Source organism: Lipophrys pholis, assembly GCF_963383615.2.
Source record: "Lipophrys pholis genome assembly, chromosome: 16".
In the NCBI taxonomy this organism is placed as follows: domain Eukaryota; kingdom Metazoa; phylum Chordata; class Actinopteri; order Blenniiformes; family Blenniidae; genus Lipophrys; species Lipophrys pholis.
The window spans coordinates 10,657,009-10,684,755 of NC_137634.1; the positions used below are offsets into that span (position 1 = coordinate 10,657,009).

The window sequence follows — 27,747 nt, forward strand, 5'->3', positions numbered from 1 at the left end:
CCGGTGAAGAGGGCGGCACTGCTGATGTCTAAACTTGGCATCTTACCTCTCTGCAGACTGCAGCGATCTGGCCCTCATCCATGCAGGTCTCAGTCACTACATCTGTCAACGAGCCTCCGGCCAAATACTCCATCACCACCCACAGCTCATCTCCTACCAAATAACTAAACAAAGTGGGAGAGAAAAGAAAAATAAATACATGAAAACACTAGTTTTAATATTCACAGTTTACAGGTCAGTTGATGTTTCAACTCTTTTGTTTTTGTGTGTGATCAATTTCACTACAAAGCAGGTGCTCAGGCGTGTTTCTGCCAGCTGCGAACCACAGGAGTTAATCCAAATATCATTAAATTAGAGCTGAGAGAAACAACTGCCAAAAAAAATGAACGTCATAATCTACTGAGGTTTTTTTTTTCAGTAGGTGGCAGTAATGGGCTTTAAGATCAAAGCAGACATGAATGTGAGAGGGAAAAGAAGAAGATGGAGCAGTGGAGCTGAAAAGGTGGCTCAGAGGCTCCTTCAATGTCAAACCACGGTAACAACCACACTGCACCTGATGTGTGGCCCAGTCCAGCGCCATCCTACAGGCCGAGAGCGTCAAACATTCTGCTTGTTCTGTGTGTTCGGGCACAATTACTAGTGAACTTGGAAATGTGTGTGAGTTATCTGATAAACATTTTAAATTACTTTCCATCCGGTTATAATAACAGAATGGTAGCATCAGCATTAACCAGTTGATGTTTTTTATATGGGGTGTGTGAGGTATTTTAAGGCTCTGCTGTGTCATTTAATGTAATTATATTGGCTATTTCCATTTTCTGGGATATAAAGGAAGCTATTTTAATCTGTTATAAGTCACCAGAACATATTGTAAGGATTCAGAATAAAAAGTGAGAATCTAAAATGATTGTATCAGGTTGACACTTTGTTGTTTGTGGAAAACGTGACTTCACTTTCAGATACTGACCTGTCCAGGTAGTTGACTATATTGGAGTTTTTGTTTTCCCTCATCACCAGGATCTCATTGATGATCAGCTCTTTCTTGGGCTGCTGCTGCAGGTTCATCTGTTTAATGGCCACCTGAGAGATGTAGAGGAAAGAACCATGTCTTAGAGTGAAGATACCATCATGGCCTTATTGGGAAATAAACAGAAAACAGAAAATCAAATCCAGATTACCTCTTGACCCGTCGCGATGTCGATGGCAGTGTACACAGTGCCGGACGCTCTGATGAAACACAAGAGGAAAATTACATCAATAATGCAACATTTAATGCTTTTTAAATTACCGATAAACTCTGAAATCATAAAGTTAAAAGCCCTCCAAAGGGAAAACTGGGCATGTAACGTAGTTGCAGTATAACTTTCTGTTTCTGGGATTACTGTAAATTACATTTACAGCAAAACCAGTTATAGAAAACATCTCTTCTTTAATAAAATGCAGCCTAAAATCCCTCAAAAATCCTAAGTAATAACAAGAAAAAAGACAAGCTGTGAAAGGCTGCATCCTCAAAAAAAGGGTTGACCCCTAACGTTAACCTGAAGGTGGCGCTAGGTTACTTGAAACCTTGGTTGTGTAAGATCAACAAGAGCTTGCATCTATGTATGTTTACAGTACTTTACAGAACAAAATGATTACTATGACTTTGTGCTGCAACTACGTTTAATTGCAACAGTACATCCTCAGTTCATTTCTATTATTAAGACAGCAGACACATGGCGTGTTGAAGCAGAATAGAAATAATCTGGCAGATTTTAAGGAGACTGACAAGTCAGCATACGGGTTAACTGTTTGTCTTTAATATGAAGACATCTCAAACTAAACTTGTACTGATGTTTGGAGTTAATAAATCTCAACGCCACCACAGAGTGGCAGAGCTTAAAACTTCCCGATACTCTCATTCATATTCAACTGCGATGAGCACAAACCGTCCAGTTTTTAAAAGGTTGGTCTCAGGAATGGTATGCAGTCGATCTGTCCTTATTTGGAATTGTAAGTCGTGATGCTAAAACATTATCTGCTATGAATTTAGGCCTGGTTTTCCCTCTCTCCCTTGCTCCTGCTGTCAGCTGCACCTGTGTACTGTCTGAGGCGATGAATAATGAAGCACAGTTCCAGCTACTAATGAGTAAAAGATAAGTCAGCGGATCGTAAGAAGGTAACTACTGCTAAAAATGGAAGCTCTTTGAGAGGACAATAGTGAAAAAGAGAAGAAAATAGAAAAAGAATTGGCCTTAAATCCAAAAAGGAGCAGAGAAGGAGCGAGCGAGAGAGAATTGGCCGAGATAATCTGGCTCTTGGCCCTTTCAGGATACACATCTCATTTCCTCTTGACTTATTTTTCTCCGAGTCATTCGGGCTAACCCTCCCTCTGCCTGCGTCTTCCTAAAGTAGTCACTACAGCTCCACGTCTCCTGCAGAGATGGGCTGTGCCTGAAATTGCTCTATTTCAATAACTGCGAGAGCCGGTCGATGATCGCGGAAGAACTTACCCCTGTCCTATTTTCTCGAAGCGTGTGTACTTCTTCTTGGGATCCCCCACGCTCACAATACTCCCTGAGTCAGAGAGGAAAGCAGACAAATAATGACTGTCCTTACAGTATGTGGGCGCCCAGTGTCAGGGCAGCCATCACACAAGCACAAAAATACACAGAAAGCATCTCTGCAGAGCTTTTTTTTCTGCCTTTGTTACAGACAGACTGTGGGTTTGTAGTGAGAACATGCATCTCTACTCGGCGACTCACTCTGGTAATTCATGCTGTCGTCACCCTGCAGGGACAGAGGCATCTAAAAAAGCTCTTTATTATATTTTATTTTATTCTTTTTACATTACAGTTCCCTGATCTTTGGTTTTCTTTTGAATTCAGGGAACTGGTTCACTGGATGTGGAACGTGGAAAGCAGCCACTGGAAACCGAACACCCAGCTTGTCTTTTGAATGAGCGCAGAGCGAGTGATTCGGCCTACATACACACAACCACACACAGATCGACACTGATACATATCAGGACTTTAGCTGAGGACACAGAGGCCACGACCCAAGGATCATTTCAGGAGGAATTGGAATACTTCATACAGTTCATTGATCAGATTTTCTTTTTGAAGTTAACCTTTTTTTAATTTTAGTTTTAGCCTAAAGAATCAAAACAAAGTATTGTTGTTGAAATGTGTTTAAGGTACAGCGGAGAAACATTTGGTGAAAAAAGTAAAATATGATAAAGCACGCAGCTCTGAAGACACATACTGAGTCTTTCCAGAATCTCTTCATCTGTCATTTTGGATTTCTTCCTCTGCCGGTCAGTGTGGCGGTACATTGTGTTGGACGTGTTCTCCGGTTGGACCTGAGACTCCGGGGGAGTTAAAACCTCTTTCACAGGGGTTGGAGGCTTTGGTGGGTCCATGACAGAGCGTGTGTAGATCTGCAAACAGAAAATAGAAATCAAATAAATGCGGAAGAGGTTTTTTTTGTTTGTTTTAAATAGCTGAAGAATGATTTGACCTATGCCGGGGTTTTTTTTCACTCACAGACTTAGTGTGTTCGGGCCGAGGTGCGATGACCGGGGGCAGCTCGTCATCATCATCCTCCTCTTCTTCTTCCTCCTCCTCTTCTTCCTCCTCCTCATCCTCCTCCTCGGACACAGGTGGGGCGATAGGGGGTTCTGTCGATGATGTTTTGGCACCCTGCGGGGACGAGATGTGATGACTTTGGATGCACGTGGAACGTGAAGTGAAGAGTATGTGCATATCCACCACATTTCTCCACAAATTCAACACAAAAACTGTATTTTCTCTCTTTTGATGTGTTGTCACCTGCTGAAAATGATCTGCAAACCCCAACCCGGCCATGAGCACAGTCTGACCAGTTGAGGTTGAGAAGGAGTTTGTGAAACATGCAGACATTTGTGAATTCGTTAGTAATCACAAAACATTATTATTCCACATTCTCATAAAAAAAAAAAAATCATCTTGTGATAATTATAAAAAAGAAAATGCATTGGCTGCAATGATATTCTAAGGGAAAAACAAAAACCTGCGAAAATGGGTTTATTGTCAGGAAAAAACTGTTAACAGCAAAGGAAAGCATTCTGAGCCACGTGAAAGCTGAAGAGAAAAGAGTGAGGGGGGGGGGGGGGGGGGGGAATTCAGTGCAGCTTATCTGGAGGGTCTGAAGCTGTGGAGTCCGGTAAGGTGTGTCAGAATGAAAGTTTAAGTAACTGTTATATATTTAACTGCGCTATCAGATCTAACATGCTGCAGTGCGCAATACAGTGTTGAACTGTAGAAATCCTGTTGATATGGAAGATACCTTTAAAAAGTGGGATACTCTAGAGTCAGTCGTATTTATTATGGCTAACGCTCAGCCTTTTCCCCTCAGCCATCCAAAACTCTGCTTGCCTTGGATCGTCTTCCTCTTATGGAATGGAAACACTTCATCTATTTCCAGTCTCGTCATGCATAAATGAAGCAGTGCAGCTTAGTTCTAGTGATTAAAGGGAGAGGGTCTGGCTGAAGAAAAGTCCCAGTCCTTCACTTAGAAATACTGGGCCTCTGACCTGCTCCAAAGGAGGGCCGGGCCAAGACTGCAGTGCAGAAAGGAGTGTCTGGCGAACTGGAAGCAGTAAGCTGTTAGCCAGTTAGGGGCGTGTGTGTGTGTGTGCGTGTTTTGTTTTGTGTTTTTTTTGAAAGAGCCATGCGGTAATATCTACAATGGTGATGAAGTTACAGGCACGTTCTTGGCAATGCGAATCAAATTGTTAGGAATATGAACTCATACATGCAGTTTGACAGTCATCACAACCCTCTGTGGCACCTGCCACTGCCCTGCTATCTCAGACATGGTCTGTTAAAAGAAAAAAAAAAAAGATCAGGAGGGGCTCTTGTTGTTTATAACAAACACATCTGTAACATCAACAAATAGATCCAAACATGCCCCCCATGAAATTTCAGTAAAGAGAGTGATGATGCCTCTAAAAAGGAATGTTTGTTTGCATTTTGCATCAGTCAGATGGCATAATCAATATCAGGAGGTCAAAGAGCTGAATTTAGCTTCAAGGCCAATGCAGAGATACATTATGTGGAAAGTAATATGGAGGAGTTACCTTGTCAAATAATGCGCTGCAGGTTCTAAGGCTGACAGGAGGCCCAGATGACAGCAGTCGGTTCTGAATGTGAAGGTTGAAAATGGGAGGATTTACTCAAAACAAACCCACACAGAGTGTAAGACTACGTGAACTACTAAGGGGGGAGGGTGGGATGGGGGCAGAGGAACGCTCCTGGGGGGTAGACGAGGGGTCCAAAAATGATCCCCTAACATAAAACAGAAGATGACATGATGGAGAGAACTCATGTCACCCGAGGACTGTCTGTGGCTCCAGCCTAGAACGTCACTATGCTCCAGATTCCTTGAATGAAACGTTGCTTTCTCTTTTCTTTCATGCAGGTGGAAGTTTCAGTAGCACTAAGCAACTTGTTAGTTCCTGAAAACGTCTGTCAACATTTATCCGGGTCCGTTCGTATTTTTCATTAGTTGGACTACTGAAGCATGGAAGTGGCACTAAATCGCAACAGCATTTGTCTTGGAAATGATCAATTTTTGGTGCTTCTGAACGTCAAGCAACATTTCAGAATTCTTGCATTTTTTCAGCAGATGCCAATCAACTGGAGCTCCTAAAATTCAAGTGACACATTGTGAGATCCTGCGACTCAGGCAAAGGAAATTGGAAACCCCTGCGAAAGCTCTTTGCAGATTCCGTCAGCGATGTGTTGCAGCCCAGTGGGGTTGAAGCATTGTGGTGGCCCAGAGGTTCAAAGGAAACAAACTGCTAACCAGACGTTTCGCTGGTTCAAATTACCACTGTGGGTCTCAGAGCAAGACCCTTAACCCTCGACTGCTTAGGTTGCATCGGGAAGCGCATCAGGTGTAAACATTGTGCCAAATCGAATGTGAATCAAATGATCTGCTGGCCCTGGAAGGGTGCGACCGAACATCCACTGAGATTGGAGCTTAATGAAATTTCTACTCCGCGTCTATGTAGAAACACCAACACAGGCATCTTGTTTGACGCAAGTTTACTATTATCCAACTGCTTTTAATAGAGGCAAAATAAGTAATAAAGCACCATATCATGAATTGTGTGCGTGTACCTAAACTTAGTGAAATGTCTCTCCTTAAAATCAATCATACAAAAATATAAAGCTTAAAGCCTTAAAACATGCCCCAGCCATGTTGGATTCTATTGGATCTGCAGGGTCAAACCATCTTGCAGCAGTGTCGTTCTGTGTGCGGTTGATGAAAGATGTGCAGTCTGACACTCACGCAAAGACGGTAAAGTCAAACACTGAGGCGTCTGACAAGTCAAAGTTAGTATGAAATGATCATACAGTGACTTAACTGGTTGTAAAACAGGACAAACCTCCTGAAGTATTACAAGATGACAGAATAGAGTTATTGTTCATTTCAAGAAACACTAAAGAGGCGTCTGCATGTGCTTCCACTGTCTCTCAATGTTGTGTTGAATTACTTATAGTTTTACCATACTGATTTATGTTTATGACAAAAGACTATTTACTGCCATTCATCTTTTTTCGCTACACAGACGCCGGTCTGAGTAATATACGACAACATATTAAAGCAAACAGCAAAACTTTATGAGTTCTTCTGCAATCTGAAAAAAAACAACTCACACTGAAGTTTGACTTTCTGGTCTGACCCTTCCTCTACTGCCAACGTCTGCAACTCTGAATAAATGCAGAGCTCATGTCACTATGAGGGGTAAATGTGATGCACTGCCTCAATGCATACTCAAAGAGATCAGAAGTGGATCTGGATAATTCACCATAATTGCACAAATCACCGGAAACTGTTGTAACCGTGATGACAGGATCACACTGGTAAACTCTACCAAGTGATGCATGTTGAGGTGAAAGTGAGTTTCTGATAGTAAACACCAGACAAATTCAAAAAATATTTACCTGCATCACAAGTCAGCTCTAAAGAATCTGACTGTGAGATTAAGGTCATGTTGCTCTCAGAAATGCGACTCTTTTTTGCGTTCGACCCGTTGTTGGCACCCTTCCTGTACTTCTGTCTGATTAAGACAGTGCGGCGCAATCTTAGGATAAAATCTGCTGCAGCGTTGCCAATAGCTGAGTCACCTCTGCATGCCGTAGACTCTTGTGACAGCCCAAGACTGCGATGCTCTCGAATGCCCTCGCTGAACCCAGGCAACCTTTCATAAGTGTCTGCACCACCCGCTCGCCCTTCACTGGCATCTCGCACTCTTTCAAGCAAGAAGCCCTGCATGAGGAGATCCCGCTGCAGTTTGCCCCGGGGCGGCGAGTCCCACTGAACAGACTTAGATTCCACTTCTTCACCCACTGAGCGCAGGCCAAGGCATTCAGAGCATAGATTACTGTGGTCAAAGCCAGGAATGAGGTCAACTCAGCAGGAGTCCTTCTAGATGCAGTTGAGCCTGGAGTGAAGCCTCGTCTATGGGCATTTCAAAATCTGGTTAAGTAGATTGGAAACATAAACAATGAGCTGCAGTCGCTCTCACAGCAGTCACCGTTACTGTGCGGGGAGCTGCAAAACTCCTTGGCATGTATGTAAAATTGCGGGAATTATGTTACGTAGAGAAGGCGGTGAGACTCGAGAGGGGAACGTATAATTCACCCATTAGGCGAATTCAGCCTATTCCAGAAACACCTTAAAAGACTCGGTGAGAGCAAACGCAGAGAGATTTACTGCGATGTCGGTAACCACGTAATCCATAACTTACCTGTTAAATTTTCACACCCCTTTACAAATCATGAGGAAATACATTCATCCCCATACATTACCAAGAGTTTCTAATGAAATAGAATATTGCAAAGACAGTCAAACTGGCTGAAGACCAGATTTGTAGTCGAATACTATAAAATATTTAGTACTATAAAATACAGACAGGAGAGGGATAATAAATAGAAACAATGAGAAGAGTTTTTCCACGTATGGTGTTTTTAGAGTTTCCCTTTAAAACGTAATAGTAATAATCATCTGATATTTCATACAAGCCAACACTTATTAAAGAACGTTTAGACAAAGATGAACTTACCAGAGTGTTTGCTGCTATGTACCCATGTGCTGACTTGTCTGAAATAGAAAGAAACCAGTCTTACTGAGGCAGAACGCTGAAAACATTTCTTGTTTATTTCATGTTGAAGATGCGTATTTTATTTCATTGTCGGTGTTGTCGTCGTACCTCCCGAGGTGAAGCTCATGTATTTCTGGTTGTTTACGGTTTCTTTGGAGTCGTAGAACTTTAGGACATCCAACACTGCCTGTGGGTTTTTCTTCTGCTCCAGCTTTGTGATGTTGGACGTCTGTAGGAGCCGGGCCCACTGCTCCGGGATGCCCTGCATAACACAAAGATAGCTTGTTCAAATCTATTAAACCAAAGTTCAGCCGCAAACATCAAACTTTGCCCTGAGGAAAAAAACGTAAGTACCAATAAATGGACTCCACGTTCAGTCTCAAAATGCTTTACTTTGTTCACCATGTTTGCCTACTCTCATCCACGATTGGGGATTTGCTCACACGCCATCAGGAGCAGTTCATTGTCTTGCTCAAGGACACTTTGGCACATGGACAGGCAGAGACGGGGATCGAAACTACGAACACAATGATGCTGTACAACCTGATCCGCAGCCACTGCAAATTAATCTTTAACCACTTCACGTACCTTTGCACAATCTGAGATTGACAAAATGATGCAGCCATGAACTCAGCGTTCAGAAATGTAATGATGATCAGTTTTGTCTGCTATCACCTCAGAGATTTTAATTTCATGCCATGTGCATGTTTTGGAGTTGTATCTTGCAGAGATGTTGAACTAGAGTTCTATATAATATTCCACAGCTTTCATGTATGTCAATAAAGTGGCCAAAATACACAACTTCGAAAGAGAGAAAAATATATCCTGTTGAACAGAGAAAAACTATTATTTTCCGATAATTATTTTTGCAAAATCTGATGTCTGAATGCTTTAAGTTAGAAGAACTGCTTATCATCGCAAGCAAAAAGGGAGCAGGAGCACATATTTATATCTATATTTCTCTAGAAAAGAATTGTTTATGTGATTTTTATTCTGATTTCGATTCCCATCTCGGACATTAATAAGATATAATCAGGATGTGACCGATCATTTTAGATACAACAAGATATAAGCAAACCAAAACCACCTAAAGTGGTTAAACTGATTTGAGCCATTATTACAGCAACTGTGTCTGAAGGCAGTAGTGCCCTGGACTTAAATGCCTTTCATTTGAAATTGTGACAATAGACCCAAACGTTTCTTCTTGGGGGTGTATGTCACTCGTCAAGGTTCTTCCAGGTCATTCTATGTGAACTGGCAAACATTTTTGAACTTACATCATCTGTATGCAGTCACAGAGCCTGCTGAGCAGAACTGGTGACATTAGGTGGTTAAAAATATACTTGGAGGGAGATAAAGCGGTAAGTCAACAGTCGTCTATTCTTTGAGAGAACCAGGAAACAAGTGATGGCCTAGTTTTTGGTTTGACAATTATTTAATAGGAGTTCTGTGTTTCACACAGCATATCAAATGAACAAGGACCTCCTCTGTCACTAAGGATGATTACTGGGCATTTGGGAGTTAATAAAACCACAAAATACATGTGTTAAAACTGTGAAATCCATATAATGTCACTATGGGTGTGTATTTTTGACTGTTGTGTGCATGCTGATTATAAATTATCCACGAAAGAAGACCTCATCAAGGATAATTCATATACAAGATGTGTGAAACAATATTTTAAACTCAAAATATAATGAAACTCCTCTGAAGCCCGAACTATTGAAGTATATAAAAAGAATAACATCTTCCGCTACATATAACACCTTATATTAAACTGTTAGTACTGAAAAGCGCCTCCAAATGATTAGAGAAGGTTTCTTGAGGGATTTCTGCACAGATTCTCAGTGTTTAGATTGTTGTATTTTGGGTTACTTGGCCACAAACTGCGGCCGTCCAATAGTTGAACTTTTTAAAAGTACAGTAAGATTTAAAAACCCAACCACTGCTGTGTGAATCGGTTGCAAAAACTAACATTTTGCTTTGAAACTGTTAATCAGAGACAATAAAAAGAAAGGGAAGCCTTGTTAAATGGTTTAGTTGTCTGTATGTGAGCTTGCATGAGAACATTCCAGTGCAAAGTGAAAGCGCAGCTGAAATGTAATTTCTGGAGCAACACTAAAAGAATCTACTGCAGGTTTCGTCTGACAGGGAAGATAGGGCAATTGTCATTCAAGGCACTTGTATTACCAACTTCATGCGCAGGAAAATAAGGTATTATTTGAGTCTGCCACCTCAGGGAATTGTGATTTCAGAAATACGTGCCTGGGAGTTTTTCTCTCAGCTGGGATATGGATCTTAGAAGCATGCCTGTCCTCATTTATTTGCCTTATTGCAAAGTGAAAGGGATACTCACAGTGAATTCTCCTGTTACAGCGTCAAAGCCGACATGAATGGTGTGTTCAAAGTCAGAGGGTAGGGATATCTCAGGACGCTCCTTCTCCTTCTTCTTGTTTGCTGCAGGAGATTAAAATAAATAAATAAATAAAAAATCAAAGCCATTACAGGCTGATTTGTCATGTTTTCATACACTGGAAAGTGATGAACTGATGAATCGATGAGGTGCAGAGTGTCAGGGTGACATGTGGAGAGGGATACTCACTCTTGTCTCCCCCGGGGAAGATGGAGCGCAGGCGGACCTTCTTGTTTTTCTCTTCTGGAGCCATTGGAAGCGGTTTAGATGCGTGATTCACTGAAGAAGAGTCTCGGGAACTACTGTTCATTCTCAAGGGGGGGGCTGGTGGTTTCTCTTCAATATCGACACTATCAGACATCTTTAGTAGCACTCACAATGTCCTGAAAGAGACAGAACGGAAGAAAGAAATGGTTCGGTCATTATGGAGGTCAACTGGAAACGGCAGAGGACTCGGCCTTGTTGAGATGGCTTTTTAGATGCACCACGACAAGAGAAAACATATCTTCTTTTCTTTTGTGCTCCTTGTAACTATAAAATAATCTATAAAAGTTCTGAAATCGAGGAAAATGGGCTATAATACTTTCTAACAGCTCAGGATATTTTCATTCCAATAATGTAAGCCCATAAGAGAGAAAATTTACAATGAGACCAGCAGTAAACAATTTTCTACAGTGCATTAGCCAACTGGTGTGGGGCAGGGAGGAAGGCGGGGGACATCGGCTGTGGGTTGGTAAGCTTTGTTGTTACTGAGGTTGTATGATCAGAGACTCTGCTAACACAATGGACTGTTCTTTCCCCCACAGCAGTTAAATTACTAAACACTATTTAGATTTAAAAGCAACACAACAAAGATCAACAAAGTCCCTCTGAAAACTAAATGCAGGACACTTTGAACCAAGTCGGATGTCTGTCGGATTATGTTCAGCTGCGAAGCCGTAACCAGGAATTGATTCCGAGAGAATGGGGCAACTCTAAACGTTTCCATCACTCATCCTTTTTATCTTCCATCTATCCATCTCACGGCCATCTTAGACTCCTTCACTGCCTCACCCTGAGGCCAAGCCCATCATGTGATGTGCGGCACGGTTATCCCAGAAAAAAAGTGGGCCGTCCAGGCCGACCCCTTCAGTGGAGACCTACATTAAGCAAACAAAGACGCACTTCCTCGACTCTTGCGCAGCGCACACACGCCTCGGACAAACTACACATGCGCCTTCACAGTGACTCGCTCTATGCAACCGTTTTCTTTGCAGGATAAAAAGTGATAGGTTACAACATATTGTTTGTTAACGTTCCAAAAGAATAAATGAATTAGATTAGCAGAAAAATGTAACCTGATAAGAAGCCACGACTTAATCAGATAAGGCTCCAGTAACAGAATTATTACACGAGGTCTGCGTGCATTCCCTTCTGCTGCATCAGATTTGGCAGTGACACTTGTCTCCTTGTGAGACAAATTTGTCAGTAATGTGTCATTTCCTAATAAACTTTTATTTGCAGGACAAAAAAACAACAAAAATAAAACAACAAAAAGAGGATCTCTGAGAGCTTTAAGTAAGTTTGAATAAATGTATACATTTCATTCTTAGCTCTCAAAGATGTTGGCAACTATGGGTTTAATATATCACACCTAATTAGATAAGTGTAATCTGATTTCCAAAGTAAAGGAACAGATGCTGCTGCAATGTGACGTCCCCTTTTGTTAGAAAAATATTCTTGTGTGATTGTGTGGAGCTGCACATCGGTGCAGTGGTTAGCACTCTTGCCTCACCTCGAGAATATCTGGGGTTAGAGTTTGAAGGCCTTTCTGGGAAGAGTAGCATGCACTCTCCATGTATGTTTTTTTTCCCTGGGTACTCCGGTTTCCGATCCCTACTTGTGAATGTGAGTGTATGTGATTGTTTTTGTCCAGGGTGAACATGGTTCTTCCCCCACAATCAGCTGGAATCGGCTCCAGTGAGGCCGCGACTCTCTTTGAAATAACATGTAGAGGGTGGACGGTGTAATTGGATCATTTTGAAGTTTCAATCAGATTTTTGATGCGTGGAAAAATCTCTTGGATCAAGTATGGGGGAAGAAAACACCGTCAACATGATCAAGATGAATTCGACAGTGTTGTTCCTACACAAAGAATTACACTGTGTGATGCTTTCAATTCAATAAATGCTACAGCAGTGACTGCTGGGAATTTATTTTTATTTTATTTTTTACTATCTTTTATTATTTAACAGAAATGTTTAGCAAGATAAAGCTCACTGTAGATGGAATCTATACATTCACGTGAGATGTGGTGCAACAAAGAGATAAAAGTTGTTCTCTAAAAGCAAAACAGTCAAAACTGTTCATTGTCCCACGCTTTCGATCCCTGCTGTTTTGGATATTCTGGAGAACTTCAGCACCTTCTCAGGTTATAGATTGAATTTAAGTAAAAGTGAGTGCTTTCCCATTAATTCTACTGCATGTCTTCTTCAACAGTCGGACTTACCTTTTCAACTCAATCCTTCAGGGTTTAAATATCTGGGTATAAATGTGACCCGTTCACTATCTAGCCTTTGCTCAGCTAATTTCACTCCCCTCATCTCAAAGATCACATCTGATATTCAGCGATGGGGTAACCTCCCCCTCTCATTAATCGGCAAGATTAATGTGGTGAAGATGAATATTTTGCCGAAATTGTTATTTTTGTTTCAGTCAATTCCTCTTTTTCTGCCAATACATTTTTTTAAGTCACTGGATAAGATAGTTAGTTCTTTTATTTGGGGTGGGAAACCACCTAGGGTTCGTAGAACTTTACTGCAGAGATGTAGACTAAGTGGAGGACTGGCACTACCTAATTTTCTGGCCTATTATTGGGCTTCTCATATCTATAAACTTTGCCACTGGTTAAAATCTCCCGGTCTCTCCTGGTGTAATTTGGAACTATCTTCCTGTAGGGGTTCTTCTATTCCCGCTTTAATTTATTCCTCGCTTCCTATAAAACCCTCTCTATACACTGATAACCAAGTGGTTCTTAATACATTAAAGATCTGGTATCAATATAGGCGGCACTTTAAATTTATAGCTACATCTGCCTCTGGTCCACTAAAAAACAATCACTTATTTCCTCCTTCGCTTTCAGATCCGACATTTACAGTGTGGCATGATAAGGGTATTACACAGTTAAAACATTTGTATGTTGATGGGATTTTTGGGGTTTTGTCAATCTTTCATCTCGCTACTCCCTACCTAATATTCATCTGTTTCGCTATTTTCAAGCCCGCAATTTTGTTTCTAAATGTTTTTCTGATTTCCCCTCTTTACCTCCGGATCACCAGTGGGAAACCATGCTTTCATTTGTTCCTAATCAAAGAGGAATTATTTCAAAGTTGTACAGTATTATTTTGGATTTGAACAACCATTCTACTGCCAAACTTAAAGGTACATGGGAAAAAGAGTTAGGAATACAAATACAGGAGGAATCCTGGCAACAGGCAATAGAGAGGATACGATCTTCCACCTCCTGTGCTCGGCTTGGACTTATCCAATTTAAGGTGCTACACAGGGTGCATTTCTCCAAGTCTAAACTATCTGAAATGTATTCAGAAGTGGAAGACAAGTGTGATAAATGCCATGGCTCTCCTTGTCACCTCAGTCACATGTTCTTTCTTTGTCCTGACCTAAGGGCTTTCTGGGCAGGTTATTTTTCTATTTTGTCTGCTGTGCTTGGGTTAAATCTCCAACCTTGTCCGCTGATTGCTGTGTTCGGGATTCCTGACCCTTCACTTACACTTAATTCAATGCAAAAAGGCATAATAGCTTTTACATCTTTACTGGCAAGACGTTCCTTATTGTTGCACTGGAAATCTGCTAAGTATCCTTCCGTCTCCCAGTGGCTCAAGGATGTTATGTTTTTTTTAAAGCTTGAAAAAATAAAATATACGTTGGGTGGGAGTACGGGGAAATTTTTCCAAAAATGGCAACCATTTATCTCCTATTTCACAGACTTACAAGTATTGCCCAGCTGATACCCAAACTGTATGTGCCTGTTATAGCTTTCCGTTATTGTGTAAATAGGTAAAATATTCAATAGGATGTGTGTTGTTGAGCCAAGGTGGGGGGGGGGGGGTGGGGGGGGGGGGGGGGGGTGTTCATTGTTTGCACAGAAATCTGTAATCTAATATCATTTACTTATTTTACTGTTTATATGACTGTTCGTGTGCACTCATGTTGTTGAAAAAGCAAAAAAAATCATTGAATTGTATTTTGTGATTAAAAATTGGTATTTTTCAATAAAAAATAATAATTAAAAAAAGAAAACTGGTCATTGTGAAACAGGATGTGATTAGAGATAGAACAAAAAAATACATGTGCAAGTAGTGACTACGTTTACCCCTCTAAACTGCCATCTCTGAAGACAAATGAATCATCCGCGAGAGTTTGGGTAACTAAAGGTACGTTTTTTTCCGGTTTAGCACTGTGACTAAAATAAACTGCAATGAATCGCTCAGATTCTTGGTGTTTCCTGGAGTTTTAAAACCACGCCGGTGGAGCGGGTTTGCTGCGCCGGCATTTGAGCTCCACTGAATGAGATCCACGTGAGCGACAGCAGAAAACTGGTTTGCTCAGGTTGGAGTTTAGGTGTGTCACTGACAACAAAACCTGGCAAAACTGCTGTTTACAGAGTAAAGTCACGATGTTGACATAGAAAAAAAAGAAAAAGAAAAAGCAGATGAGAGCAGCAGACAAGGAGCGAAGAGGTCGCTGGATGTTGTGACAGTCACCTGACACCATGAGTCTGCTTTTAGTGAAAGGATCGTAGATTTTATCCACCAACATAGCTTGATACGGTATCACCAGGCCGCACTGTGTGTTAAACTGAGCTTTTAGGACAAGGGTGTCAAACATAAGGCCTGCAGGCCACTAGAGGGTCCATTGTATTCTACTGGATGACCTTGCAAAGTGTAAAAAAAAATTACACAAAACAACAAAAGCACTATTTTCATATAAATGTTCATTTATTTGTAACTTGTGCTGTTTAAGTAAGTGTAATGGAAAAAAAACCACTTTAAGGAGACTCAGTTCAAGCTATCTACCTTATTACTACCTGTCTAGTATCGACATTGAAGGCACTCTGTGAAGGGCATTTGTGGAAATAAGTAAGATGAAGGCTGTGAAAATCATTTTTGAAGAAAAGTGACAGAAATCCATCTGAAGTGAAACACTGTGGCAGAAGGGATTAAAGACATCTCAGCAGATTCACCAAATGCAGCAAAGTCATTTTGAATGATGATCTAGAAATGCTTTTTTTTTTTTACTTTTCATCAGATGGCATTGTAAAAAACTCATTTGACCTCAACTAGTTTTAACTTCTGTAGGATTTTGTTTGTAGTAATTACATTTAATGTAAACTGCACTAAAACAAAAGGATTTATTTTATCTAATGGTTTCCTTACTGTTCCAGCGCTCTCAGGTTGAAATCAGGTTGATGTGTTCCCTCAAATGAAATGACTGAAACCTCTGATTGAACACAAACAGACCTGGAGGATCATGTGTACAAATCTCCATTTAGAGTCAGATGTAATACACACTCACGTTGGGAATGTTGTCCGTATTTTGAAAACAGGATTTGACGCATTGTGACTGAAGATGTGAGGAAAATATTAATCTGTACCATATCCAATTCTGATAGAGAAAAGCAAAAAAAGAGCTCAGGAAAAGATGTCTGCAAGCATTACCTCAGGTATTAGTGAGCAACAGTTATTGAGTTTTAGTTTCCATCACGCTGAAAATGACTTCAAATGCTTTTCAAAGTTTCATTACCATGTCAGTTATGGATCATTGCTGAATGATGAATAACCAAACTGACAACTCGCAGCATCAGCACTATAAACTTCCTAACAAATCACAATAAATGTAGCAGTTATTTAGTCTGTTAAAAAAAAGAGAAAAAGACAATCAGTGTAATAGCTTCGGTGATTCAACTTTACACAGGGACACTGAGCTCTTACACACTGGGGTGCATAATCCTTCACATACACGTCCAACTTCCCTGGCATTCATTACAAAGACACACACAAATGGTTCTGTCTTATTGAGGCTAATGCAGCTGGGCCTGATGCCTCTGTTAATCCATTAAGATAATCTTATGAACGGTGTTACTTAACACGCTATGTAATACAGCTTTTACTCTCAAAGATTCAGAGCATGAGCCATCTACAGATGAATCACATCGTCATCTTAAAGGAGAAAGTAGAGGAAATAAGTTACTGGCTGAAACGGGAAATTTTGACAAAGTGACAGAAGGTCTTAAATCTTGTATCTGATATCAACTTTTTCTAGTACTTTCCTGACTTCGTCATACTGTATATTTTTGCTTCGTTGATACTCGTACCCTCTGTGAGTACAGCCCTAACACATTCGGTAGGACGCAGGGTCAGGAAACATAGAAATAATACTTTTATCAAAATTTCTAGAAATTAAAGCTACTTTAACTCTGATGAACTGATAATAAAACTCACCTGATTAACTCACAAGATGCACATATACTTTTTTACACTTTTATGGATTTTTTTTTAAATTTGTCTTCAAAACATTTATTTGCATTCAGTGCACATATTCCAGTTTTACCATTGCTTCTCAAAAATGACAACACGGCATGCTGGGAAAACGTCCCCCAGCTCTGGTTTCATCACAAATCACATCCTGGAAGCTGTAAAAGCGAGCGATGACCTCATGCTTATTACTGTGACGATGGGAGTGAACCATTGTTTTTGGAGAGTAGTGTTTATGAATAAGTGATGGGGAACTTCTCACTGGACTGGCGTGTCGGCTTCAGGAAGCAGCAGCGGCAAAGAGGGAAACGGAGAAAACTGAATGATTCGACACTACGAATATCAAAACTACGGTTACGTTACTCCGTTACCGCGGCTGCTTGGCTCGTCGCGGTCTCGCTGAGCTGTCCGACGGCGAAGGATGGCAGATTCATGAAGGCCTAGACATTACTGATTCTTCACTCACATAAAACACTGACCTATTTACTGTTCAGACTGACAGGCAGTCACTGAGCGCACTGTCCCTGAAAAGAAAAAAAAGCAGCTCCTCTTTCTAAAACACACACAGGCTACTCCCTCAGCATTATAAATCAAGTGCAGGTCTGTCTCTGCCTGATATCAGAGTTACTCTTCTCAGTGAGAACTTCAACAGCGGACAAGTAAAGAAAAGGACTCCTCTGAGGCTCGCTTCTGTCATCTCACTTTATAACATATAAAACTGCAGCTGTTATCTTGAATGAAACCTGAGATTCCTTTGGTTTCACTTGTTTTGGTACAATATGATTTTTGAGAGTAATACAGGAAGGTACAAGTGTCTAAAGAGAAACACAAAACCAGACACACCAGGTCTACTGAGATATTACTGGAGATGTTTTCACATTTCTCTTCCATAAAATATTAATCTATCCATGAAGAGCAGGCATTTTCTCTGCTCTTTCAAACATTAATGCAGAATTTGAATGGCTAACACAGGAAGAGGCTCTAATCTTGAGCCCATGGCAGCCCAGTAATGGCCCCGCAGTGGGGGGAGGGCTCCATAAGCTCGGCTCTCCATGCCCCTGATTAGGACACGGTCTCTGTTTGACTTGGCTTTAGCTTTGGCTGTGCTTCTTTGAAGGATGCTGATTACTTGGATGGGACAGACAGCTAGAGGACATTCAAAGGATGGGGGGGAAGGAGGAGGGAAACTCCAAAGCTGCAGTTCACCATTGTTATCTTCTTTATCTCGATGTCGGTACAAGAAATCTACTCGCCACAGCTGAGTGTTTTACTAACACGCAGATTTGAAAAGAGAAGCCCACTTCATTTGGATCTCTATACAACAGATCAACACGAGGAAAACCGGAAACGCAATAGAGACCCTTCACTCCAACATCAAAACGGTGCAAGACAGTGACACACAGACGTCACAATAAAGGCACGACCATCATGCCGCATCTGCCTCCAACTACAATTAGAAACAACACAGATTCATGGTCACAGACACCATATGTGATCGGATATGCGTCAGAAACATCGAAATTCTACGTTCGATATCGGTCTTACATTTAGCTGATAAAGATGAATCCAAAGCCGGGGCGGCAGGTTACATGGCTCTATCTGTAAGTCACACAATTTGAACACCACCACCGAGAAATTTTAACACTTTAATGATAACATCTCATATCTACTTTTGTCTATTTGTTGCTGTATGTTGTTCTTGCACTGACAAAGACGATGCTGAAAAAGAAAGAAACAGCTCAAAACATTACGAAAATCCAGGCCCAAAAACAGCACAAGGGTTGGTGATGCGTACAATAGTATAGATTCCCGTTTTATCAGCTTTTGCCAGAAGAGGCGGAAACCCACGGGTGGAGCTTTATGGCCCTGTGGCGCTGGGGGCTCTCATCTTATTATATACCTGGATATGTATACAAACTGTGTATAAGAGAGTAAAAGGTTGAATCAATGATCTAAAAAAAAAAAAAATGCATGGCCATCCTCAAAGTTAACTTAAAAGACGCAAAAAAAACAAAAACAACCTGCTGCGGGCTGCGGGACTTGAACATATGACCTGTCCCACCTTGATTTGTATCATTAGAGGCGCCATCTCTTTGGTTTGAAGAGCCTCCTGCTGTTGCTCTGCTGTGTATACAGGCGCAAACCTTTTCTTCATAAAAGGAAAAGTTGCAGGTTTCCTCCTCCGTTGGACTGTAACAGGTGTTAGGTGAAGCAGTGGTGGAACAATTCATTCATCTCAAGCTTGGTTGAGTTCACTCACAGTGCAAGAGCTCCTGCTTCATATTTCTTGGTAGAAAGTCTGCTTGTAAAAACAAATCTGTGCAGTTGTTCAAAAAATGATTAATGATGCTTTGAGATGAGTTTGGTTATTTATTCTGATATACTGACTCCATTGTCCCTTGATAAAGTAGTTGAATCACATGTTTCATTGCAAGAAACAAAAAAGACACTAAATTTAAAAGTGAAGCTTTTATTTCCAGCTCCTATTTTTAGGGGATACACGCGCCTTGGGGGAAAGCCATGAACATCTTTTAATCGTGTTACTATAAAAGGCTTGTATCCGTTCATAATATGCCAACTAGAGCATGCTTACACAATATCAAAGGCAAACCTAAATGAATGCAGTGGCTGCTCTCCCACGTCTAAAGTCCATTCACACTGACCCATCAGGTCCACTGGTGAAAGAAAAACTGCTGATTCACAGACAACATGTGAAAAGTGAACGAGGCGGCACAAAATAATTATGTGATGAATTAACGTGAAAACAATGGTAAAAAAGAACAAACAAATCTCCATCCTTTAATAGTGCACACTGCACACTTTTTCTTTTCTTTAATGCGCAAAACAGAACTTCAACATTACTGATCGCTAACGTGCGATCACTAACCACAGGGCTGTCTGTCTGCACTTGATTGTGCCATTTTTAACAAAATTGTGTGGACCTGCTAATGTTTTTTCCACATCAGAGAGATTAAAATAACTTTTTACAGATGGTCAGTTGTTGAAACTGTACCTTGAAATGTGACTTGAATAAAACGGCTACTGTAGGTTTATTTTGACCCTCAGACTTTTAATGCTGCTTCTTTGCCTGTCACACATTTAAAAATCCACATAAGAAAGACTCCAGAGTTGCTTCTACAGTACACGGCTAATACACACCTTTTTTTACGTCACAAATACATTTTTCATAATTGCTGATGTTTAATCTTTTCAAGGGAACAACAGACCTACATAATGATAGAATGATTTGATCGATGAGTGACAACATTTTCACAGAGAAATGGTTCTTTGTAGATCCTGAAGTCAGAGAATAAAATGTTCACGTTGACAGACTGAAGTTGTGATGTTGCTTTCAAACTGAGTTTAATTAGGTTACTGCAGTGCACCTTTTGTCCGACATTGATCTCGTCTGGTGTTAATTAACACAACCCCAGAGTGAAGTATGATGGTAAATACCTGCCTTATTTTCTTTTCAGTGGTTAATTACCCTTATACATAAAGAGGATTCAGTGGTTTTACCACACAATATACGCCCTGGTTGCCTTAGTTTCTCTTCAGTATCCTTCTGCTCACAGGCTGCAGTATAATGTTCCTCATATTCAAGACAAAGCGGGGAAAAAAACAAACAGGTTAGTAGACACTGAGGAGTGGACCAGTTCAATCCCTGCAGCCTACACTCTCATTTTACCAGGAATCATCCTTTCTCAAACGCCCCTGCTGGGGAGGTTTGTGTGCTTGCTCTGTCATTTAATATTTAGTTATGGCGAACCTGCTCCACTGCCGCTCTCCCATGCGGGTGGAGAGACAGACATACAGGCGTGTACGCAGTCTCATTTGTATCGACATTTAAAGACATTTGTTTGTGTCTATGCGTCTATGTTCTTTTCTTCCCCGCGATGACATGTCAGCAGCAAAAGTAAACAGCATTAAATTGAAGACACGAGGTAAAACCTATTGAAAAGTCAGAGCTGACAGAGCTGCTGCACAGCACGCCCCGGCAGTTTGAGCTGCTCGGCATGGATGAGCGACCAGATGCATAAAAACACTCTTTAATTGAAGCAGTTTATTCTGTCAGGTGGTAAATTTCCATCAGGATAGACTACCAGCGGCATCAGTGTGATAAAAAATACAGCAGCTCTGTCTGTCAAGATAACAAAAGCTATCAAGCACATGTAGGAATTAGCCACCTCAATCTTAAGCTTTTACTCATGACTGGTTGTCTTGTTTGGTTCTGACAAGAAAGACCTGATTTCATTCAATGCAAATTTCTGATAGTGGTAGTTTCTTTCTTTCCCCTTTGGGTTGACAAAGCTCATTTATGAGCAGTTCAACCTGACAGAGCAGGTTTACTGAAATATTAAAAGCCCCCGGTTCAATCACAAATGTGCTTTGATCAGAGTTACTTCTCTTCGAGGTTTGAGCGGCATTCTACAATGCATGTTCGGAGTCTGAAACTACGTATTCCCACTTCCGCTAAGTTATTACTATTGCACAGAGGAATAAAATGCACTGCTGCATCATTGTGATTACAGCTACGACTCACCAAATTAACTCTGAACTCACAGGAGTGAGAATTATCTGAATGCTGGACTTCCTGTATTATCAAAATAGAGAACTGGGCTTTAAGTGGATGGCAGCTGTCACCATGTGTGAATGTGCAGACGGGTGAACGTGACAAACATTGTAAAGTGCTTTGGGGGCCACAGTCAGTGGAACAATTTGATGTAAATACCCACCAATCGCAAATATTCTCCATTATATTTACATTACATTCATATGTTTTAATCATTTTTTGTGTAAAAAAAAAAGAAGTATACTTACACTAATCGTACACTTTTTTATGCAGGTTCCTAGGAAATAACAACTATGAGCACATCTTAACTAAAAAATACTGGCATAAAACAGATTGCATCTCATAAACTTTCACATCAGGTACTTTGATTTATTTTTAACATTTTTCCCTTCACCTGAAGAGACTCTTGACTCAAGGTTTGTGAAACTTTCATTAGAGACACAGACACAGTTTGGTCGTGAAAAATCAAGACAAATGACATATTACTGTTATGATTTCACATGATGGTTCATTTTAATGAATAAAGTTGATCACCTGAAGGAAACAGATGAAGAATCAAACCAACAATGTTACATTTACACTGAAAGTGACTTAAGAAATCTCACATAGTTAAGCTTTGTAGTCCATCAATCCATCTCTTTGATTATGTGTAAATTATGTTTATTTTCAAGGCGAACTGAGACATGAACAAGTAATTTAACAGCACTTACAACTCAAACAAGACAGCTTGACTTTCAGGTTATTATATCACACGATGAGGTCCAAAAAATAAAAATGTAAGGTCACTCACAATTAAATAAGTTGAATTTCATAATATCAAAAATTCAAATATCTCACTCTTTGATCAAACCACAGTCTGAAGTCTTTCTCCGAATGTTAGGCTGCTGTCTCTTGTGCTCACCTTCTGCATGCTCAGGTAAGTGCCTCTCTTTCGTATTGTCAGCTTTCGTGGGTTTTTTTTTTTCTTGGTTTTTGAGTTAGTGTGGCATGGGTGGGCATGTCTGAGTGCCAGCTGGAGGCAGAGAGGGGAGTGGATTCCCTCCTGCCATGCCAGCTGGTGCACCTGCCCTAATTCAAGTGGTGAGAGTTGAAATTCACCATTGTAATAAAAACAGCTTGTAGATATCACAAGCTCTTTCCTGTCTGTTGTGGCAGTAGGGGGGGGGGATTAGAATGAAAGCAAAAATAATCAAAAAGGTGTGTCTCTGTGACACGCTTTGCAAGTAAATCTGCACGAAACAGTCGTACTGCTTCAACCTCACAGCTCATTGTGCTTTAATTTACCAACCGCCCTCACCTGACAAACACGTAAAGCTGCATGCTTGTTTTGCATATGGAAGCGTCGGAGGAATATTTGTTTGAATAAGTGAACTACTGAGAGGCAGCATGTTGCCACACACAGTAGTTGCACCTCCAGGCAGCTGAGGAAACACACTGAATAGTTTGTAGTTTCTTTGGAGGCAAAGGAGCAGCACATCAACTCTGCTCTTGTGGATCGGCTCCTCAGTTCGAAGGTGTTATTTACTGGTAGCGTAAGTGTAATTCCCTTATAACTGCGTTACAACCTGGATTGCTTGAATGAATACAGATTTTCCTTTGATATTGCACCAAAGTTTGCCAGGGTTTTTTTTTTTCTGCAGTCATTCAGTTTTTTTGGTCACGTCTTTTAAATATAATCCAATTATGTTCTTGACAAATCTTAATCCAAGTATCAAGCACGCTGCCATCGAAGTGGAAGCCTCACGACTGAAGTTAGTATGGATAGAGCAGATGTGAAGCTTCAGCGCTGCACACACAGCGCATACTAAACAGAACAGAAGAAAATGGGTTATGCATAACCAAATAATTTTGCTATTATGGCAGAAACAGACGCTGGTCGCATCTGCAATGCATCTGCAGCGTCTCCATTCCCTGGAACTCTTCCCACTTAATAGTTGTTAACATGTTACATTCCTCGCCCTGTTCATGCCTTCTGCAACTCTGCAAACTCTTGACCCAGTGAAACTGCTTAATCCCTCAACCCTCCTGCTCCTCGGCTACATTTCATCCTTATATTCACCGCGGCCCCTTTCCATCTGGAATCATCATCTCACTGTAAAGATTTAACACCTCCTACTTTCTGGCACCTTAAATCTCCCTCAAATATTTCCTCTCGGCTATCTCGAAGCCACGCTTGCAATTTGTGTATAATGCATGAGAAGGAGAGCGCTTAAATCATCAGCACTGTCTATATTTATAGTGTTCGCAGACAGACAACAGTTAAACACCAGACACACATACAAGTGAACCTCATTCTAAGTAGCAACAGACATCAAGTAGGGAGATTACCGAGGGAGCTGTGTCAATGTGTCAGTGTGTGAGTGTTTCCTCTGTCTCTCTCCATCCATCTCTCTCACTTACTGCCCCCCCCCTCCCCTTTCTGAGACAAAATGGCCAGATGGCTTCCAATCCTACATGCTAATCCACTACACACAGACTGTAGCTGTGACACACCTACCACAAGACTACCTCGCCGCTTCAGAAATCGATGCCCTTAAACACACAGACGCATGCACACGTGAGGCCACGACACACGAGGTGTCAACATGCGTCCCAAACGATAACTCCACACAACAATAGCCCCATAACTCACCCAGGCCAATTCGTCAACAGATGGAGGCCTAGTTGTATGAGTTGCGTGTGTGTGTGTGTGTGGTACTATCATGTTTCAGGCAGCCCAGTTAGCAGGCTATAGGCCAAGATGAGGTTCTGTGTCCACTGCTTTTGTTAGCCGAGGTGAGGTAAGGGAAGCTGTGTGTGTTGGGTTACAGTGGCCAATGGAAAACATGGGGAAGCCCAGAACAGCTCACTAATACGCATGGAGACAAACAGGCGGGTGCAGGGACAAAAAGCAATGTTTCAAATTGTTCGAGTGCACAAATGAAGTGCAGCTTGTGCCTTCAGTTGCCGATGACCCTATAAGATAAAAATGGAGCATGATTTATGCCTGTGAGTGGTGACATGCTGGAAACTGGTGACTTTAATTTGGCTCAAGGTTTCGAAAGAGGTTTCCATTAAAAACATGAACAGCTAATGAGGTATTTATCCAAACGGCTTGAGGATTGGAGAATACTGAACAATAACTTTGGTGGTATTTTGTGAAGTATCTGGTACACAGCAAACACACATAGAAACAGACAAGGATTGGAGGGATTGATTGAAGTCAGCTTGATTTCTCCACAGATAAATGAGTGATGGAAAACAGCATTAATGGTAGTCTTGGGTGTGCTGGTCTCTAACAAGTTGTGACAACATTCGCCTTCAAAGACCAGCGACGACACGTCTAGATTTTGCCTGCACAATCTATTGTTTCTATGTCATCAACACCATATGCTGAAAGGTGCAATCTTACTTTTACGTTCTGTAACAAAGGACATGGAGTGTGCATCTTGAACCTGAGCTGTGAATTTAACTGCCAACACCCTCTGCTCTTACCCTTCACATATCAGGTGTGCATGCAAGTCACACAAATAAAAGAGGTATGGATCTCTTGATGGTAAGCAGTCACACAGAGGAACAAAATGCAGAGCTAAACCTCATCAATTTGCCTGTTAGATCTGTGTCACTAGAAGTGTGATGAATCTATTATGAACTTGGCATTTGGAGTCTAAAACCAGGAGAGCAATGCAGACTGATGATCCAGCGCTTGTTTCATGGATGAGTCGAACAGCAGGGTGCATAAATCCCAAACACTATCAGAGCATATCAGTATTACTGTCTCTGAGCTTTCTGCCTGTGACACAACATCTGGATATTGTGAGGTCTTTTGTATCAGTCTCAGTGCTGCTTATTGTGCTGAACTGGATCAAACTATTTTCCAATAACTTTCCAAGTGGCATCTGGTTTAGCTTATTTTAGGTTGTGATGTGGATTAATTGCAAATGGGACAAAGATATTGTTTAAGGGTTCAGGTGGTTGTTTTTGGTATTGGTCTGCTTATCTTTAGAGATTGTGAGATTTTCATGACAGAAATTGAGCAGTCACTAGACAGGATTACCACAGTAAAAATGGATGGTCGCCATGGTGTTGGATGTTTGGACTGAAAGATTTGTGGTGAATAGAAAGAGATGTATCACATCTCCAAATTACTGGCCAAGGCTCATCGGGAGGAGCACCTACACTAACCACTAACCCATCCCCCAATTCACCTCTAGAATCATCTCGCCCTCCCTCAATCACTGACATGACTCCCTAACATCCCTCCTTCATACAGCAGCCAGACAACAGGTCTCCCATCAGGCTCTGCTGCTCAGAGGAAGACTGCGCCGGCCGCCTCCGAGAGGAATCTATCACTCCCTCTGCGTTGGCTCTGACACCGCGACTGAAATGAGCAGAGGTGCAGCACACATCCAGTTGGTACCAGAGCCAACTCCACCATCCTCCTTCCCCACTGAGGGCTGTTGAGGAAGACGAGATAGAATAGCTCAGCTTTCAGAGGACCGGCCCCCACCCCCACTCCGATCCCCAATGAAGTCAGGTGACCAGATGTTGTATATCTCTCTGTCACTACAGCCGCCATGAAGCTGCTACACACACATCCATGTTAATGCCGGGGCACGGCGGCACGTCTCAGCTCAATGTGAGTATGTGAATGTGACCATTTAAAAAAAGACAAACATGGAGATGAAGCCCAGTTCTACACGAAGCTCAGTCTACCAAGGCCGTACGTGAGGCGGTGCAGAGATAACAAAAGAGCATCCATCAGCATATTAAGCATCCATCACCTCACCATCCACTGCATATACAGCTCAGATCCATCCCTCAGCCCCAGGTCTTCAAACCCAAAATAGCATTGCTTGTTTTTTGTTCTAGTGTTGCCACTGCAGCTGCTGCATTTCTCCAGGACTAAGACACACGCACACACACACACACACACACACACACACACACACACACACACACACACACACACACACACACACACACACACACACACACACACACACACACACACACACACACACACACACACACACACACACACACACACACACTAGGCCCATACAAATGCCACCATTGATTCTAACACCTCCCCATCAATAAAGATGCTATTTGAGAGGCACAGGGGAGTGTATAGAGAGATGATGTGATGCACAGGATGGTATATGATGATATTTAACATGTCCAGCCCATCTGATGCGGGCATCCATTTGCATCTCGCCTTCCTGAAGAGACTGCTGATGAAACAGCTGCCTCCTTAGCAGAGCAGAATGCAGAGTGGAGCAAGGGGAGAATAAAAAGGGCTACAAAGCACCCCTACATACACAGCTTCCCCCTCCTCCTCCTCTCTTCTCCTCCCTCCTCTGCCTCCTCCTTTCGCATCCCTTATTGCATACACAGAGAGGGAATTACCTGAAATATGTCTTCACATTCTCGTCCTCAGCGATTCGCCTTTGGGCCTCCAGTTGTGGTGGATTCATCGTCAGCCGTACAGTCCTAGTGACAGTTTAAAGGCAGGATTGCCATTCTCTTGTCAGACCAGTTCCTGACCCTAAAAGCAAGCTTGTTCGGCTGGCTGGATGCTTCACTGGCTGCTCACTGTTCCCTAGCCCCTGATGTCATCCACCCTGCTCTGCTGATTGGTGGAGAGGGTGAATATTAATGCAGGCAGCAGGTCTAGGGGAGGAGGCAGCCAACGGGCAGACATGGTTGGTTTTCTGTGTAACAGACAAAACCTGCAGTCAGGAGGCAGGGAGGATTTCACTCACACGCCTGCTTCAGGAGCTTTTCTTTGCACACTTGAGAGTGGATAACTTCTTAATAACATATGGTAAAAGTACAACAATATACATACAATACAACACAAATAGGATTAGGGTTAGGGTTAGGGGTAAATGGCTTTCACAGGTGGGCCTAACTTTAAAGATGTGGCAGGACATTACACTGAGCATGAATAAGATGGAGACGATATGTCAACTTTAAGAAAGACAAAAATGTTATGTCTATGCTATGTAACACCACACAGGCCAGACTTTTGTTTTACAAACCTAGAATATTCTAGAATATTTTAGAATATGACAGTATGTGTAGATATGTGTATGCAAATATGTAAATGAAT

At 41.6% G+C, this 27,747-nt stretch overlaps 1 protein-coding gene across 2 annotated transcripts in view; it reads right to left on the bottom strand.

Moving 5' to 3' along the window:
* LOC308121678 (serine/threonine-protein kinase PAK 3) overlaps positions 1-27,253 on the bottom strand; it is a 29,389-nt gene extending 2,136 nt beyond the window's left edge. Inside the window, exons 1-13 of one of the 2 annotated variants that reach the window (XM_080483067.1) lie at positions 27,042-27,246; positions 10,734-10,927; positions 10,488-10,588; positions 8,240-8,393; positions 8,093-8,130; positions 5,099-5,161; positions 3,810-3,854; positions 3,525-3,680; positions 3,244-3,418; positions 2,493-2,556; positions 1,179-1,227; positions 968-1,080; positions 47-164 (exon numbers count right to left, since the gene is read on the bottom strand). In XM_080483067.1, the coding sequence (XP_080339193.1) occupies positions 47-164; positions 968-1,080; positions 1,179-1,227; positions 2,493-2,556; positions 3,244-3,418; positions 3,525-3,680; positions 3,810-3,854; positions 5,099-5,161; positions 8,093-8,130; positions 8,240-8,393; positions 10,488-10,588; positions 10,734-10,905 (1,248 nt within the window). In that variant the 5' untranslated portion in view covers positions 10,906-10,927; positions 27,042-27,246. Of the gene's footprint in view, positions 1-46; positions 165-967; positions 1,081-1,178; positions 1,228-2,492; positions 2,557-3,243; positions 3,419-3,524; positions 3,681-3,809; positions 3,855-5,098; positions 5,162-8,092; positions 8,131-8,239; positions 8,394-10,487; positions 10,589-10,733; positions 10,928-27,041 lie in introns of both variants that reach the window. The other variant, XM_080483068.1, reaches the window with a different exon arrangement.
* Positions 27,254-27,747: the final 494 nt, after the last annotated feature.